Source organism: Gossypium hirsutum, chromosome D11 (assembly GCF_007990345.1).
Source record: "Gossypium hirsutum isolate 1008001.06 chromosome D11, Gossypium_hirsutum_v2.1, whole genome shotgun sequence".
In the NCBI taxonomy this organism is placed as follows: domain Eukaryota; kingdom Viridiplantae; phylum Streptophyta; class Magnoliopsida; order Malvales; family Malvaceae; genus Gossypium; species Gossypium hirsutum.
The window spans coordinates 60,949,818-60,968,418 of record NC_053447.1 but is presented as its reverse complement, the minus strand read 5'-3'; the positions used below and the strand labels follow the sequence as shown (position 1 = coordinate 60,968,418).

Genomic DNA, 18,601 nt, shown 5'->3' with positions numbered 1-18,601 from the left:
TATTTTGGTATTTTTTAATATTATTATTTTTGTAATGTTTTATTATGGGTTTTATAAAAAAATAATATAAAAAAATAAAAAATTACCAAAATATTATAACTTTTTTTATTTACCAAAATATATATAATTTTTTTATTTACCAAAATATATCAAAAAAAGTAAAAAACAAAAAAGATAAAAAAACAGAAAAAAAACACACTAAATTAATAAATTAATTTTACACTAAATACACTAAATAATACGAGTAAATGGCAGGGATAATGGTTTTTTACACTAAATTAATTTTAAAAACACACTAAATTAATAAATTTAAAACATTATGTAAAATTATAAAATTAGAAATGAAGATATTTTTTAAAGTAATAAAATACGGAGAAAAAAATACGAACAAATGGCCGAAGTAAGAGTTTTTTACTAACTTTTTTTTCAACTTGCAGGCATCACAATGGCTTCATTGATTAGCACCAAAAGTCACATATCTGATGCGGTTAATAACGCGGTATGATTTATTATTTATTAAACACGGGTTCTATTTATTTAAAAAGGATAAACGTACAAAGAAATAATGTTATCGTAAAATTTTTTCTGTAATTTAACACTATCAGGACTCGTACCGAGTTTTAAGGGGCCGTGTGAGTGTTTTGAAGAATACTCCAGATGTACGGTTGATGCCGTACTTAGAGCTAGTCGGATTTGGGTCCGTAGCACAGATCCGGTACACCGTCTTGCGCTTTGATTTATTATCTGCGCTAGTGGAGCGGTGGCGCCCGGAGACCCACACTTTTCATTTTCCGTGCGGGGAGTGCACGGTGACCTTGGAGGATGTAGCGTTGCAGCTTGGGCTCCCAATTGACGGGAGTCCCGTAACGGGATTATCTGCATTTACCGATCCGGATGCACTTTGCTATCAGCTTCTAGGAGACTCACTAGGGGACGGTGAGTCATATTTTTCGGGCTTACAATTTACATGGTTGAAAGCCAAATATGGACAATTATCAGTGATAGCCACTGAAGGCAAGTTGATGTGCGCTGCTCGAGCGTACATCATGCATATCATAGGGGGAGAAATCATGCCTGATGCAAGCAACGGCAAGGTGCATTTGATGTACTTGCCCCTGTTAGCTGACTTGTCCAGTGTTAGCTCCTATAGCTGGGGCTCAACCGTGCTAGCAGTCTTGTATCGAGAGCTTTGTCGGGCGACAGATCCGAAAGTTTGCGACATTGGCGGATGCCTTTCACTGCTGCAGTCCTGGGCGCTGTATCGGATGCCATTTTTGGCATCGGTTAGACACCAACCGTATGTTTATCCACTGCTGAACAGGTGATAAAATATAACTTCTCATTATTTGTAGTCATAATATATTGACTAATGTTACCAACTCTAAACGCGATATTTGTTTTTTGTAGGTGGAGTGCTCGTCTGGGTATCGGGAAGTCGTACAATGTCCCGCTATACCGCCTCATGATTGAACAGTATGCCCGGGATGGGGTAAGATGTTATTCTAATATTCATGCTATTCTAATATTCATGACATCTTACTTTGAGCCATAACGAAAGCCCTCGTTAAAACTTTGAGCCTATTGCCACGGCTCCATTGTGCTCAACCATTGTCGGAAAGATGTGTTTGTCTACCCCTCCATGTCACTTTCAAGTCGGATCATATGTGGCTCTAACTCGTACGCTGCATACGTATTAAGAAAAATAAGTTCTAGTAACTCGATAACATGAAACATTAATACTTATATTGAAAATATAAGGCTATCATTTACCCATTGCCACGACTTGTCTCTTCCAGTCTGCATTCTTGTAATCTTTGTGGAAGTTAGCCGCAATGTGACGGATGTAGTAAACGGATCTCCACGGCACACCGGAACGCCTGATTGCTACAATTAAACCCTTCCCTCTATCGGAGATGATGCAAATGTTATCGTTGCTAATAACATACCTCCGCAGGTTTGTGAGGAAGAATTCCCAAGACTCCATGTTCCCTTTATCTACGATAGCAAATGCTATCGGGAGCACGTTTCTGTTGCCTTCTTGAGCAACCGCAATAAGTAGGATCTGTGTATATTTTCCATACAACCAGGTCCCATCTACTTGCACAAGTGGCTTGCAGTGGGGAAATGCCTGCACACATGGATCGAACGTCCAGAACATCCGATGGAAAATCTTTTTTACTGACTGTAACTAGCCGTCCGGGCCGTAATATGGTCTTCTCTACAACTCAATCACAGTCCCCGGTACATACTCTCGCATAGCAGCTATCCAACCTTGAAGCTCGTTATACGATGAATCGTAATCCCCATACAGTTGCTCCATCGCCATCTGTTTAGCAATCCATGCCTTCCGATATGAGACTCGATACTGGAATCGTGCTTGCATTTTGGTAATCAGTACCGAAACTTTAATGGTCGGTATGTCCTTCACCATTGGCATGATACACGTACAGATTGTTTTTGAATCAAGTTTTCCATGATCTTCTGTCATACGTGTTGATGTGCATGTATGAGGACCAACAAATTTTCGTATCTCCCACATCTGAGAACTTTTAATGAATGCAGCTCGCACCCGCCAATTGCAGCCTTCCGTTGCCTTCCAACACTCCCCAACATATATTGTCGGAGTAGACACTACGACTTTATAATCAACTGATATATTCATACTGTACCGTTTGATGGCATATACGCACTCTTCTTTACAGCTGAATCTCTGGCCTATGAATAACTCCTCATCATCAGATGTTACAGCCAACCCGTGACGATGAACTATTTCAGGGTACTCTGGGAACTCAGCTACATACGCTGCGTCGGGGTCTATGAGCGACATGTGTGGCCCAGGATTATTGTGTATCAAAATATGCCGCATCTGCTCCCCGATCGAAGAAGCGCTAATGTCTTCATCGTCGATATCATCAGGTACATCGTCCACATCGGGATCATCGTCACTATCGACCTCTTCATCGCAATGATCGCCACCACCTTCTTCTTCGCAACCACATTCTTCTTCACCACCAACCATATCAACATCGGGTGTAATATTCAGGTCGATACCGATCCCACCCATAGTTGATTCACTATCAACGTATGATATTGGAGCCACCATCCGCGGTTCTTCAGCCCCGTCTTCTTCATTAAATGCATTTTGCTCCATACCGACTAACTCAGCAAATAAGTGAATCGGTACATTCTTGTCACTCCCATTCCCACAGTAGAGATCGACCATTGTCTCAACGTCTTCGTCGTCTGCAAGTTCCATTTCGACGAATTTGACTGGATTTGTCGAAACTGGAAACTTGTAGAAAATTTTTACTATCCTTCTCCCACAACGTCTTAAAATTTTTGCATTAATCCTTGCCTTCATTTCATCAAACGAGACATTTCTATTAAATCTCATTGCTATTTGTTGCTGACATTCAAATACACATCCAACACTTGTCAAGATGACTCCGTCGAAATAAACGCATACAAAAAACTTAGCATCCATCTTCAATATTTAATCTGTCAAAAAATAAACAAAATCTCGTAAAACATCTCGCACGGATAATAAATAACTTAAATAAAAAAATTAATGTTTCAATATTCAATTTTGTACATGAAAGCCATTTAACCACTAATCCTAATAACTAACACAATAATAATATTAATAATTTTATATACAAAATAATACTAACTAAAATTATTAATAACTAACTATAAAAATAATACTAGTTTTTTACTAACAATAATACTAAGTAACATCTTAATAATAATAATAATAATAATAAATTTTTATTTTTTGGAATATTTTGATAATAAAACCCTAACTAAAACTATCAATTTGAGTTTTATTGATTTTAATCTTAATAACTAAACTAAAACAAAAAAAATACAAATTATACAAAACAATAACAATAACATAATCAATTATTTTAAAAAAAAATACCTTATTTTTCTCTTCTCTTTCTCTCTTTTTCTCTTTTTTTCCGCAGCACCTCTTCTTTCTTTTCTTTTTCTTCTGATTTTTCTTGTTTCAGCTGGACAGAATTCGTGTTTATAAAACGAGTAGTGCCGCCAATCTGGTTGGCAGGACTGGTGCCGCCAACCTGCTTCCCTCCACCCAGGGAGTTGTCAAATCAGTTCAGGTTTTTTTTTCTGTTTTTTTGTTTTTTTATTTATTTTTTGATATATTTTGGTAAATAAAAAAAATTATAACATTTTAGTAATTTTTTATTTTTTTATATTATTTTTGTAAAAAACCCTACAAATTATTTAACTTCAAATATTTTTGAAAATTACATCTAGACCATCCTCCATAATTGGGCTCTAATTTATCAAGGCTTTTGTTTTACGAATTTACAGTGGTTCTTTACTTGTTTGACCACTTAAAAAATGGGGAAATAAATAGAATAAGATCAAGGGTGCCATCATTGTTAAAAACAAGAATAAATATCTCACTCTCATTTTCATTTTCAATATTATATATAAGATTGATAGATAAGTCAAATAAAGGATGTAATTTATAAATAAAACAAAAATCAATTTTTATGTTTATAAAATATTAATAGTTGATCATGAAATGTGTTTCATTCTTATGAGCGGGAATCGAATCTTATCCGCATCGTTAAGGGATAAGATGAGTAACTACCACGCCACACTTCATGGGTTTTAAAATCCTTTTTATATAAATTGAAATTGAATGCTCAAATTCAGGACAAATATTTTATGAGTTGTTGGTATAATTGTTAAAATTTTCAAAATGGTCAAATTATGATCAAACTTTTTTTGAATTTGCTCAAATAAAAACATTCCTAATTATCGTATATCATGTTTCAATTTATGTTTTTATTTTTTTTCTTTTCAAGTAATATCATGTGTTCTATTCTAAACATGTCAACATTGTCATGAGGGGAAATTCCAGAAAATTTATTATGTATTAATTTATAATTTCATTACTTCTGAAGGGATTAAATATAATTTTTTTAGGGGTTAAAGTGTAATTTTACTATATATTAATTTACAACTTCCTTATTTATAAGAAGATTGGATTGAAAATTTTTCATTTTAAAAGTTAAACTGTAATTTTGCTATATATTAATTTATAATTTTTCTATTTATAAAAAGATTAAATTCAATTTTTTTTCATTTTTGGAAGGGCCAAAACCCCGGCCTATCCCTCTCAAATTCGCCCTTGATTGTTATTCACCCAATTTCACACTACAAACTACAATGAATAGGTGAAAAGTTTTTATTTGAATACCTTAAAACAATATTTAACCTTTATTAGTTTAATTTAAAAGTTATAAGAGAAATCTTAGTGTGAGTTTGGATGAACAATACATTTTCTTGCAGTTGGTATAAAAATAATAATAACAATGAAATTAAATATTACAGCGTGAAATAAAAAATAAACTAAATAAACTCTACTGTCCATCCAAACTCACCCTTAACCTATAAACTAATTAAACTAAGTTCAAATTCAAACTGAAACTCTCAACCAACCAAAATAGTTATTAATTTAGTTTGTTCAATCTTAAAAGCCTAACTAGTGAGAGAATAAAAGTAATTGTTGTCCCCAAAATATCTTCCACTTCCTTTTTCCTCTAAAAAGATGTTTGAATAGTGACAAAAAGACCCCCCTTTTCATAGGGTACATACCCTAAAAAAATCTATTGAAAAACCCTAAAAAAGTGTTTTTTTTTTCTTTCTTTTGAGATGTACATTAAGTTAAAAATATAGTTTTTTCAAGAGTTAGTATTTTATCACTGTTAATGGAAATAAGGTTTAGTACACAATAAATGTCTGTTTTAATTTATATTTATTTTTTAATAGAGCACATGACAGCTTTTCATTCTGCACCAAATATTTCTTTTATAATATAATTTTTTTGTCAGTATTTAGTACATTAATAATTTATTTTTTATTCTATAAATAGCTTTAAAAAATTCGAACGTATTTCTTTTTTTAAATATTTTATTATATTTTTATAGAACATTTATTAACTTTTAATCTTATTTATTAAATTTAAAAATTCCCCTCTATCATATTCTTTATTTATTGAAAGAATGGTTGAATATCTTATTTGTAAATTGTGCATATCTCTAATGCAACTAAGTCATGAAGCTATGCTTAGATTTTGAGGAAAACATTGCTTTTAAGCAATAATGGGTGTGTGTATATATATTAGAAATTAAAGTAGATTAAATCATGTAATTATGATTTATCAGTATCAAAGTGGAAAATTCTTATAAAGTTGGTTTTGTAACTTTGGGTATATGATTACATTAATGCTTTTGGATCATATATACACTAGATCTACAATTTGCTTTAGTTTTCTTTTTCATTCAATCACTTTTTCTTACTCCTTTTATTGTTTTTAAACATCATTGAGTATAGCTTTATGTAAAAGCAAAGTTAGAAATTTTTGTTAAACGAGGTCGAAATTAAATTTTACAATTTTTTTTACTCTTTTTATAATTTTTAAAAAATTAAATTAATTTTTTTTATCATTTTCAAAGAGGAATAAAATACAATTTTACTATTATTAATTTAAAGTTTTAAAAAGCATTTACGAGAGAGCTGGCTTTGTCTATGCAAACATAGGATTTTTCTTAGCAAAATAAAATAAAATTTTTATTTAAAAAAGAAAAGCTTTAGGCACTCAATAAAACACAAATTTCTACCGTTACATGATATTTTTAAACTTTCAATTTTCGATGGTTATATTAAATAATAATTTTAGGATTAAAATATAATTTATTATTATATTAATTTGAATTTTAAAGAAATTATATATTTAATTTATATTTTTTTGGGTGGTCAAAATTATTACATACCCTTGTATATACCTTTACATTAGATCTTGATTAAATATAGAGCGAATCGAGACCGACCCCTTACACAGGAAACAAAGCTCTCCCAATTCTATTTCCTTTATCCATAGGACCCTTAACCACCGTAATATGAATATGATGACGCAAATGTAAGTTTATATATGTGATTGATCAAATGCTCAAAACCTTAAAATCTAAAAAATCTTGAACAATTATATGTACTTGGGGTTTATAACTCCACAAGCATAATATCTATAATTAATATTACGCACAATATTAATGTTTTTCTCGTGAGTTTGTAAGTGGCATCTCAATTAATCAAGATGTTTCCTAAACTTTTTGAGCTCTCCTCAAAGTACATGAAACAAAACCTCGTTAAAGGGACAATATTTTCTGTCAAGGGTTTGAGTCTCTTTCCTCAACTAGATTAATGCTTTGTATTATAATATAATAATATTAATAAGAGTAAAACAAGATTGTTTGAATTGGACTGGATCGATTGAACTAGAAAATTAATTAGGATATTAATTCGGAGAGGGATATTGAATCGATTGACTTGAGAATCGATATATATTGATTGAACCAAGCAAATTTTTTTATTATGTATATATTTTTAATATTGATTTTTATAAATTCTTTAATGATTCATTTAAAGATTAGTTTAACTAATAAATCGATAATCTGACAAATTTAACCACCGATTTGATATTAAAAACTTTCTATTAAAATAAAATATAAAACTTGAACACTCAAATTATTTTAAGGATTGTCAATATTCTAATAAAAAGGACAATAATTTGTGATGGTTAGATGCAGTCAACCTAAGTGGATGAGATTCAGGTGATGGGGGGTGGTAAAGTAACAGTGAGTATAGTATAGGTGTAGGTGTTTGCTATATTCCCATAGATCAAAAAGTGATGAACATTGAACACAGCTTCAGCTTTTCCAAACAAGCTTTTGTCACTTCTACTTTTGTGTTTTTGCTTTTCATCTCTGTTAAACAGTAGAAATCATAGAAAGAGAAGTAAATTGCAGTTTTACATTACTGACTGGAATCAGTTTCAGCTCACCCTTTTCTATCTTCTTCTATTCATATCTAAAGTTTACTTCTTTATATCCTTTTATCCTTTTTGGGATAATAACCCAACTCAAAAATTTTGAAAATTTTATAATTTTAAAATCATTTTTAAGTTAATCAAAATTCGAATAAATAAGGACAAGTTAATATGTTCGGTTGTTGAAACTAAACTGAATTAGTTGAATTGAGAACTCGATAATATATTAGTTTAGAGTAAGAGAATGAATTGGTGGGTTCATGAATCAAGAAAAGAATTAATTAAATTGATGATTGAATTTAACTTTATAAAAAATTTTAGTTCATATGAATTTTTAATAATTTATTTAATTGGAACTAAACGAGTGATCAAATTAATTGAACCAATCATATTAATAACCAGTAACTTGACAAGTTTAATTATCAGTCCAATTTTAAAAACATTGTTTAAAGCATTTAAGGTCTTGGGATTCAAGGGATAAAGTTTGAGTCTAACTATGTGAAAATTATTTATGTTGCTACCTCAAGTTGCTTATGTGCTGAAATGCAAAACTATAATGAAAGTACTAGATTGTATTGATCACCACAGCTGTCATTGAGAAAAACCATGTAAAGAAAACATAAATTAACACAGAGGTTTGTTTACGCAATTTAGTTTTCCTACATCCGTGGAACCTATCTCAATGAGTAATTCCACTATCTTTGAACACGAATACAACAAGTGATTTACACTCTATCACTTCTCAAGTATATAGATCTCACATTTGTACCTAAAGATTATAACACTCACCTCCAAATCCTTCCATTGAGAACTTGGTCAGTAAACACTCTCAATGATGTTTACAATACAATTTGCACTCTTTTACAAAAACGTTCTTTAGTGAGCAGATTCAAATGCACTCAATAAGCTCTCATACATAACCTATACAGGCCCCTCCACATATATTTTGTAAGAACCCATTTTGCCCGGAAGCCCAAACCCAGTTACAAACCAAATTAAACAGACTAACCTAATTGTTACCCTAGCCCAAACAACAACCCAAGCCCAATTAATAACCCCAGCCCAAACCAACAGCAGAGAAGCAAACCCTAAGGCGCCGCACGCCTTTGCCCAATGCCTCAGTGCCGCACACTTCTGCCAGCCCCTCGCGCATGCCTCTGCCACCACCGTCGGCCTCGAAACCCTTAAAAAAATTGAATGCAACAACGAAGAAACATGCTAACAGTAATGGCAGCAAATATAGGCAGATAAAGGAAAATTTTAATGGTTGTATCCGTGTATAAAGGCCTAGATCTTATCTTTGTAAATTTTTTACGCGCATCAGTTAATCAAAAATAGAACAAACATCTTAAAATGTTGAAAAATCTGATCGTTTTTCCTCTTGTTTTTCTGTTTTCTTTTTTATTTTATTTATTTATTCACTTCTTTAATGGTTGTATCCGGTTATAAAGGCCTAAATCTTATCTTTGTAAATATTTTACGCGCTTCAGTTAATCAAAACGAAACAAATATCTTAAGAGGTTGAAAAATCTGATCGTTTTTCTTCTTGTTTTTCTGTTTTCTTTTTTTCTTATTTATTTATTTATTCACTTCTTTTACAAATCAGTTTTAATAAAAAATAACAAATAAAAAAAGAACAGGGAAATACCTGAAACGCCTCTCGGTCGCGTCGTCGGAGGTCTCTCCGTCACCGAAATCGGCCCTAAAAGTGGGCATAGGGGTCCTTTCTCTTGGCATTCGGGCCAAGGAAGCTTAGCCTTTGAATGAGATTCGAAACGAAGGCTTAAAATAGCCCCCTTGCGTCACATCGGCCAACGTCCACGGCGGCGACCACGACCGAAAACGCCGGATTCTGAGGGGGAAGGCCGAGAGGGAGAGAGACTAAAAGGCTTTTTGTTTTTGTTTTTTTTTTCTGAAAAATGAAAGGAGAGATTTTTTGTTGTTGTTTTTTTAGTATTTATATAAGGTGTAAAATGGCGTCGTTTTGGATCTTAGCATCAGTGGCCAAAACGGCGCCGTTCGACATAAAACCCAAGAGCTGACTCGACCTGAGCTGCGAAGGTCCGCATGTTCTAGCGCCTAATGGGCTATTGGCTGAGCTGGTCCCTCCACCTTTTATTAATCTTTCAATCTGGACCTATTTATTTTTCTGCATTTTACCTTACAATTTTATTTCCTTTTCATATTAGTCCGCGCTCAAACGCGATGCTTTAGGACTGGGGAATATTTCCCTGGAAGTCCCTTACACTTTGAGCGTGTTTCAATTCAGTCCTTTGCAACCCTATTTTTTTATTTTGTGATTTTGACCTCGAAATTTTAGCCGATTGCAACTTGATTCTCAGCCTATTAAACCTCTGATTTTTTTTATATTCTTTTTTTAAAACTCATTAGTTTTATTTAATATTTCATTTAAGGTTATTTATTTACTTATTTTTATTTTTTGGTCAAAATTACAATAATTTTATTTTGGTTTATTTATTCATTTTTTTTAGAATTTGGTTTGTTTATTCTATTTTTGCCATTATCATTGCAATTTTATCCTATCATTTATTTATTTGTTATTTTCAAATAGTTTCAAAATTTAGACCCATTTGTATTACATTTATTGTTATTGTATTATTGTTATTATTATGTTATTGCTTGCATAACTATTATTCATGCATGTTGACATTAGAACTTTTAAATATCAAAATATTTGTATTTTTTATGCATATTATGCCACGGTTATTTAAATGCGTGTTGTATAGCCATGTATGATTCCTTTTGTGTGTCAAATGATTCTTTTGAAAGCATAATGAATTAAACGTGTATCTCTCAAGCAATTTGTCCATTTTTACTCAAAATTCAAAAATAAAAGAAAATTTTCCAAGGCAAAGAAATATTTTGCATGTTAGAAATTCCAGAAATCGTACCCTAACTTACGGGGTTTCGATTTTTTTGTTAAATCTAAATAGCGAAATATCCTTGTAAATTTCAAAATACAAAATTTCAATAAAAATTAAAGGCCAGTTCATTCTCGAAAGTCCCGAATATCGCGTCCTAACTTACGGGATGTGATATTTCATTACCTTGAAACGAATGAGTCTTTAACTTTTTTCGGTTTATTCGAGTTTTTTTTACATTAATAATAAGGATCGTAGTTTAAATTTCTTTTTCAAATTTTCAACTTTCAACATTAAGACATTAAGTAATCAACTCGGTACCAATTTTGGGCGCATCGGGGGTGCTAACCCTTCCCCGTGCGTAATAGACTCCCGAACCCGATTTCTCAAAATTTCGTAAACCAAAATCATTTGTTTAGATAAGCCAAAATAGTTTATTATGAAGTGACCCGATCACACCTCATAAAAAAGGGATTGGTGGCGACTTCTGTTTTTAATTTTTGTTTTCAAACCAACGTCGACCCTGTTTTCCAAAAAAATGGTTTCGACAGCTTGGCGACTTTACTGGGAAAAATAAGAGAGTCAAGCCTAAAATTGATTATTTTTGTCTTTTTTTCAAAATTGATAACTTGGTTTAAAATTACGATCCCTTTGTTGCATTTCATTCTTTTGATCTCCATACATGTTTTCTTCGGTTCGAGTCTTAGTATATGTTTGCACATAATATTGCATAATTTCACCCCTCTTAAGTGGGAGTGAGAAGTTATTCCTTCGTGGGATTTTCACCCTCGTATAAGATAACGAATCGCTTTCAGGATACATCCGTACCTATGTCTTTGTGAGATTTTCATCTCCGTATAGCTATAGGGAAATGTATCCCCCTGAATTGAACTTGGTCTGTATTAACCTATAATGGGTGAGGATCGAGGAATCTACCAGTTCAGGTACCTTTTCTTTAGAATCGAGCCGCATATAGTGAGCCCTACGAACTTACCCTAGGTAAAGCCATACCAAATCCTAGTGGTTAACCGAATAGGTGCTTTACTTATTGTTTCTTATATGCTTTAATTTTTTTTGCTTCGTGTTATACTGATTTGCTGTGATTTACTTTGAATTTGTTTGCATGGTATTTTCAACATAAAAGAGGTGTTGATTCACATTCGGTATCTAATAGAGAGCTTATCATGAAAAGGGGTTTCCTGATAAAATGGAAGATAATGCGGCCATTCGAATTTGGTCTAAGAAGATGCAACAAGAAAAAGGAGATAGTCTTGCGGAGGGATACGTGTCAGAGTTATGGGACTTCACTCGAATCAGCGTGACCCAAAATAACCTACAAGATTTGAAAGAGATATGGGATCAGTGGGGCGATGAGATCAGATAGATCTTCTACAGTAACTATGGTGATCTACCCTATCTGCTCGACATCAAAGTGGACAAACACTTGTTTCGAGCTCTCACTCAGTACTGGAATTCTGCATACAATTGCTCCACTTTCGGGAAGTTGATTTAGTGCCCACTGTAGAAGAATACACGACCTTGCTTCGGTGGCCAAGGGTTCAAGTTGACAAGGCCTATTCAAGAGCTGCCAACGTCCCGAATTTTTTAAAGAAGCTGATGAATATCACTGGAATGAGTGAGCAGTGGGTCGCGGCCCGAATTAAGCAAAAGGGGGACAGCAAATGCATACCTTGGAAGAATTTACGGGATCTGATTTTGGTACATTCGAATGTAAGGAAAAGGGTTGATGTTTTCGCCTTGAGCATTTATGGTTTAGTTGTTTTCCCCAAGGCACTAGGGCATGTAGATGAAGCGGTCTCAGATTTGTTCGATAGGCTTGATAAAGGGGTCACACCCATCCCAGCAATCTTAGCAAAAACGTTCAGATCCTTGAGCCCATGTCGAAAAGCGGGTGAGGGAAGGTTTTTTGGATGTGCACAGCTTTTGTTAGCTTGGTTCTATAGCCACTTCTGGAAGGTAAGAAAGGTCTCCTACCGGGTTTTCTCTGATAATTATTCCCCATTAAAGGAAATAGTGGCCACACCAAGACGGGATGACGTTTCAGAAGAGAAGTGGATAATGATCGTTCAGAATATCCAAGAGGAAGACGTTGAGTAGAGTGCTCTTTGGATAATTCCTAATGAAATTCTATATCAGTGTGGGAACTTTGACTGGGTTCCTTTGCTCAGGGTTTGGGGAGCCGTTGGATACGCTCCTTTACTAGTGTTAAGGCAGTACAAATCAAGACAGTTTATACTGGTAACACAAAGGTTAGCTCAGTGCGAGTTTTCATACAAGGGAGATAACTACAAGAAGAGGGTTCGTGAAATATCGGATGCTTAGAACCAAACCCGTAGAATGAAAATACTTGCCGTGAATCCTATGACGACCCCCGAGTATAGTTGGTGGTAGGGTAAAAGGATCAACGATAACATCCCCGCGTCAAGCCAAGAGGACATTCGATTAATAGGGGAACATCTACAAATAGTCCCATTTGAGTCAGGAATTATCAAGCGAGACTTTGAAAAAAAAGTTCAGAACTGGGAAAAATATTGAGTAGCTAGAAGAGGAGAAGATGCGTTTGGGATTAGACGTCGATATCCACAAGCTAGAGGCCGAGAGATTAAGAAAAGGGAAGAAGAAGGCCAAAGAGGATTTGGACAGTTTAAAAATAGACTTCAAAAAGCTGCGTATTTCAATGAGAACTGCTGGTTTAGGCAAATCACCGAAGCATTGGCAACAGGAAATCAAAGAGGAAAAGATTAAGACCGATCAATGAGAAAACAAGTTCCAAGATGCTCGAGCTCAAGAGGTTGCTTTGGAAAAGAGTCTATTAGAATGTCGAAATGAGAAAGTAGAGTTGAACACTCGGGTAGCCAAGTTAGAGAAGTCGCTCCACCAGCACCGTAATCGTAATTCTGCGATCGAATTAAAAGTAAGCTTAAGAAAATCGAGGAATTGAAGGGAAAGATAGGAGAGCTCGAGGACGCATTGCAATATGGTAAACTACGAATAGAACTTCTTGAGATGGGTAATGAACAGTGGCAAGAACAGCTCCATCGTTCTCAAAGCCATATTAGAAAAAGATACTACGTTATAGGCAAGGTGGTAGCTCAAGTACGCGAAGTAGTCGATCATCTACAAACCCTAACAGTTCAGGCTGATGTATTAAGTTTGAAGTATGAGTCAGAATCGGACCGAGGCCGAGTGTTAGCTTGGCTTCTGAGAAAGGTCAAGGTTTTGAGTATAAGGGCGAAGCCGTATATGTAATCTATTTTAGGTAAAGAAATTTATTTTTTAGTAAAGTTTTTCTAATGAAATTGAATCAGAATCAATGCCTCTTTTTGCATTCAACTCATACATCTGTATTACATCATATACATTAACTTTCATAAAGTGACCCTAATAAATTAAAATTATGACAGTTACCCTGGAAACCAACAAAAATCCACCAATCAAATATCACTACGGTACTCGTCGCCAAACAAAAACAATAGATCAGAGGTTAGAAAGATTGGAACAATTGCAAAATGAGATGCAAGATTAGATGCATGAACGACTGGATAAAATCCAACAAGACATGCTAGAATCCCAAAGAGTTAAGATGAACCAATTGGCGCAGTTATTAGCTGGAAGGAATGATAAAGGAAAAAACCTTGTAGTTGATTCTGGGGTTGATCATGACGATCCTGTTTATCCTCCAGGTTTCACCCCGACGAGCACGCAGGTACAACTAGATATGTGACTGCAAAGAGTACCTGTCATTATTAGACCTCAATATCAGGCTGGTGCCTCGATACCAATGAACTTTCAAACAAGCTCGGATTCTAATCCAGGAGATAATCCAACCAACCTCGTTGTTCCTGATACTGACGACGTGACGGAAGTGGAAAAAGTAAGAGTGGATCTATCGAAGCAGCTCGAGGATCGATATATGTGGTTAGAGGAAAAGTTTAAAGCAATGGAGAATGCTGATTACCGTTGTAGGATCGATGCTAAAGACCTGAGTTTGGCCCCTGACTTAGTTCTCCCGCTTAAGTTCAAGATGCCAGAATTCGAAAAGTATAACGGGACTAGCTGTCCTGAAGCCCATATTACTATATTTTGTTGAATGCTGACAGGTTATGTAGTCAAGTCGTACAACCAGTGAAAAAAGAATGAGCAACTGTTAATCCACTACTCTCAAGACAGTTTGATCGAGTCTGTAGTCAAGTGGTACAACCAGTTGAGTCGTGCTAAAGCTAGCTCATGGAAAGACTTGGCGCAAGATTTTATGAAGCAATGCAGTCATATGACAAATATGACGCCCGATAGATTACATTACAGAACATGGAGAAGAGACAAAACGAGAGCTTCAGGCAGTACGCCCAACGATGGAGGGAGGTGGCAACGCAAGTCCAGCCACCCCTTTTGGAAAAGGAGGTCACAATTATTTTTATCAATACTTTGAAAGCCCCATTCATCAACCACATGTTGGGGAGTGCCACCAAGAGCTTCTCGGATATAGTAATGTCCGGTGAAATGATTAAAAATACAGTAAGAAGTGGTAAAATAAACGCGGGGAAAAACTCTAAAAGACCGGCCTCAAGAAAAAAAGAAAGTGCGGTGAACAACATAGGCACATATAGCAAGAGTTATTCAAAGTCGATCACTGTTGGCCCTCTAAGAATGGTAGCCACTAGTCACTTGGGGCCCTCAAGGTAAGAACACAGTACAAGGCCGAACACGGAGAGACTCCAATTCACACGCATTCCAATAACATATAGGGAGCTGTATTAGAACTTGTTTGACACACACGTGGTAGCTCCTTTCTATCTAAAACCCATACAACCCCCGTTCTCTAAGTGGTATGATGCAAACGCCCAATGCGAGTACCACGCAGGAATTACGGGGCACTCGATCGAGAACTGCACTGTGTTTAAGAAGTTGGTTGAAAGATTTATCAAAATCGTGATTATAAAGTTTGATGACCCATCAGGACCAAACGTAGCAGGGAATCCGTTGCCTAATCATGCAGATAAAGGGGTAAATGTGATAGTCGAAAGTGGAGGAAAGAGAATCAAGACTGACTTTGCGGGGGTAAAGACCCCACTAAGATGGGTTTGGAGACGAATGATAGACGGAGGTTTAATCAAGCAAGGATCAAAGGAAAGGCCCGAAGGATCAAGGAATTCAGGGCCACGACATTAAAAATACATCGAATTCATGGCCATGGTGCAAGATTTAATGGACAACAAAGAGTTGGAGTTTTATAAAGAGATTAAAGGAGTAGAATGGGAAGAAATTTATGCCTCAGATGAAGGATCTACGGGAAAAGCCTAAAGGGTTAATCACCCGGTGGTGATTATCTCACGGCCTAGGAGCACAGAAGCTGGAATACAAATGGATCTGAGGGTCATAATCCAAAAACCTATATCCTTTCCCTACAAGGATAACAAAAGGGTTCCTTGGAATTCTGACTATAATATGACGATCCCAGGAGAGGAGAACCCAGTAAATGCTTCAGAGGAGGGTAAGGACGTAGGTTTTTATACACGTAGTGGAAAACGCTACGATCCAACAAATGCAAGCATAGAGCCTATGAAAAGAAAAGCCTTGGTGGTTGAATAAGAGAAAACAAAAATGGCAAGAATTGAATCACATATTAACAAACCAGTAATTGAAAACGAGGCTAGAGAATTCTTAAAATTCTTAAAGTATAGCGAGTATAGCGTGGTAAAACAACTGCATAAGCAACCGGCTCGCATCTCAGTGCTCGAGTTACTTCGAAGTTTAGAGACACATCGTAATGCATTGATAAAAGTGCTAAATGAGACTTATGTTGGTAACGATACCTCAGTGAATAAGTTGGATCGCCTGGTGAACAATATAAGTGCCGACAACTTCATCTTCTTTAATGATGATGAAATACCACCGGAAGGGAGAGGAGCCACCAAAGACCTACATATTACTACTCATTGTAAATAATACACGTTGCCCGAGGTGTTAATCGATAATGGATCGGCCTTGAATGTCTTACCCTTATCAACCTTAAACAGGTTACCGGTGGATAGTTCTCACATGAAATCATGCCAGAATATAGTGAGAGCATTTGATGACATTGAAAGGAGGGTAATGAGAAGGATAAAAAGTCCCCTCTTGATTGGCTCGAATACATACGAGGTAGATTTCCTAGTGATGGATATCAAGTTTTCGTATAATTACTTGTTGGGAAGACCTTGGATTCATTCAGCGGGAGCGGTGCCTTCATCATTGCATCAGAAGTTGAAATTGGTAACAGAAGGCCGGTTAATTATGATAAGCATTGAAAAAGACATCATTGCATCGGTAACCAGCGACGCACCATATTTAGGAATGGATGATGAGGCGATCGAATGTTACTTTTGATCCTTAGAATTCTCGATCTTTAGAATTCGTGAACGCAACCTTTGTTGTCGAGGAGAATAATATCCCGATGCCCAGCATATCCAAAACCACGAGGATGAGACTGTAAATGATAGTTGGAAAAGGAGACGTGCCCGGGAAAGGACTTAAAAGATGCCTTTAAGAAAGGATAGAGGCACCAACAATGAAAGATAAACGAGACCACTTTGGTTTAGGATTTAAGCCAAATGCGAAGCAAAGAAGGAAAAAATTAGAAATGAGGCAAGAGAGGAGGAAGGTGTGTTTGAGTGCAGAAAAAATCGATTGGGAACGTATGGCCTTCCCCCACATATTCAGCACCTTCGTATCAGGGGGAACCATTTATCCTGAATGAAGGACACCAAGAAGGGATACTACGGAAGAAATGTTTGGAAACCTGAACATTAATGCCATATTCAAAGAAGAACTCGAAAAAAGAAGTATATCAGGCATCCGCCCTTATGAACTTGGAAGTGTTTTAGACAACTGGACTGCAGAAGAGATCCCTGTAACATTTTGAACTAATTCAGAGTAATATTCAGAACACTTGTTGCCCTAAGCTTGGGGGAAATAAGAATCTTTTGTTAAAGGCACATGTCCAAAATCTTATTTCAATAAAAGCACATCATACAGTCTTATTTTGAGCAAATATTTCTTCATTCTTTTCATTCCATTTATAATCATACCGTGCATACAATTATTCTTGAATTATTCTTTCTTTGGACCTCCCTTCGTCCCAATAACAGGTCCTTAGATATCAATGATATAAGCGACGCTGTTACTGACTTAGAGTCTCTATTTAAACAAGACATGAGTACGAATGATCCTCAGGATTTTGAAGATGACCAAGACAGCGTCTTATCTCTTGATTTGTTAAGAATGGCGGAGCAAGAAGAGAAACAAATCCTACCTCATAAGGAATCTGTGAAAGTTATGAGTTTAGGAGAAGGGAAAGAAGTAAAAATTGGCGCTTGCGTTGTCGAGGAAACAAAGCGAGACCTCGTTGGGTTACTTCAAGAGTTCAAAGATGTCTTCACACGGTCCTATCAAGACATGCCCGGCCTAAGTACTGATATTGTGGTACAGCGACTACCTATAAAGAAATAATTTAAACCGGTGCAGTAGAAGCTACGAAGGATGAGGCTCAATGTTTTGTTAAAAATAAAAGAGGAGGTTAAGAAGTAGTTCGATGCAGGGTTCTTTCAAGTGGTCAAGTACTCTGATTGGGTAGCCAACATAGTCCCTGTCCCTAAAAAAGATAGAAAGTTACGAATATGCGTAGATTACAGATATTTGAACAAAGCCAGTCCGAAAAACAACTTCCCATTACCCCATTTGACACTTTGGTAGATAACATAGCATGTTACTCACTTTTCTCCTTCATGGATGGCTTTTCGAGGTATAATAAGATAAAAATGCATCCTGAAGACATGGAAAAGACCACGTTCAAAAC

At 35.5% G+C, this 18,601-nt stretch overlaps 1 protein-coding gene across 1 annotated transcript; it reads left to right on the top strand.

Moving 5' to 3' along the window:
- Positions 1-445: 445 nt before the first annotated feature.
- On the top strand, positions 446-1,881 carry LOC107939329 (protein MAINTENANCE OF MERISTEMS-like). Its single transcript, XM_041104335.1, has 4 exons — positions 446-499; positions 606-1,321; positions 1,408-1,489; positions 1,828-1,881. The coding sequence occupies exons 1-4, from the start codon at positions 446-448 to the stop codon at positions 1,879-1,881; spliced, it is 906 nt and encodes a 301-aa protein (XP_040960269.1).
- Positions 1,882-18,601: the final 16,720 nt, after the last annotated feature.

What these genes read in the sequence shown, in the direction of transcription:
- LOC107939329 (XM_041104335.1), top strand. Translation starts at nt 446, where the DNA reads ATGGCTTCATTGATTAGCACCAAAAGTCACATATCTGATGCGGTTAAT. An exon ending in CTGATGCGGTTAATAACGCG is followed by an intron (nt 500 to 605) that starts GTATGATTTATT and finishes TAACACTATCAG; the next exon opens with GACTCGTACCGAGTTTTAAG. An exon ending in GTTTATCCACTGCTGAACAG is followed by an intron (nt 1,322 to 1,407) that starts GTGATAAAATAT and finishes TGTTTTTTGTAG; the next exon opens with GTGGAGTGCTCGTCTGGGTA.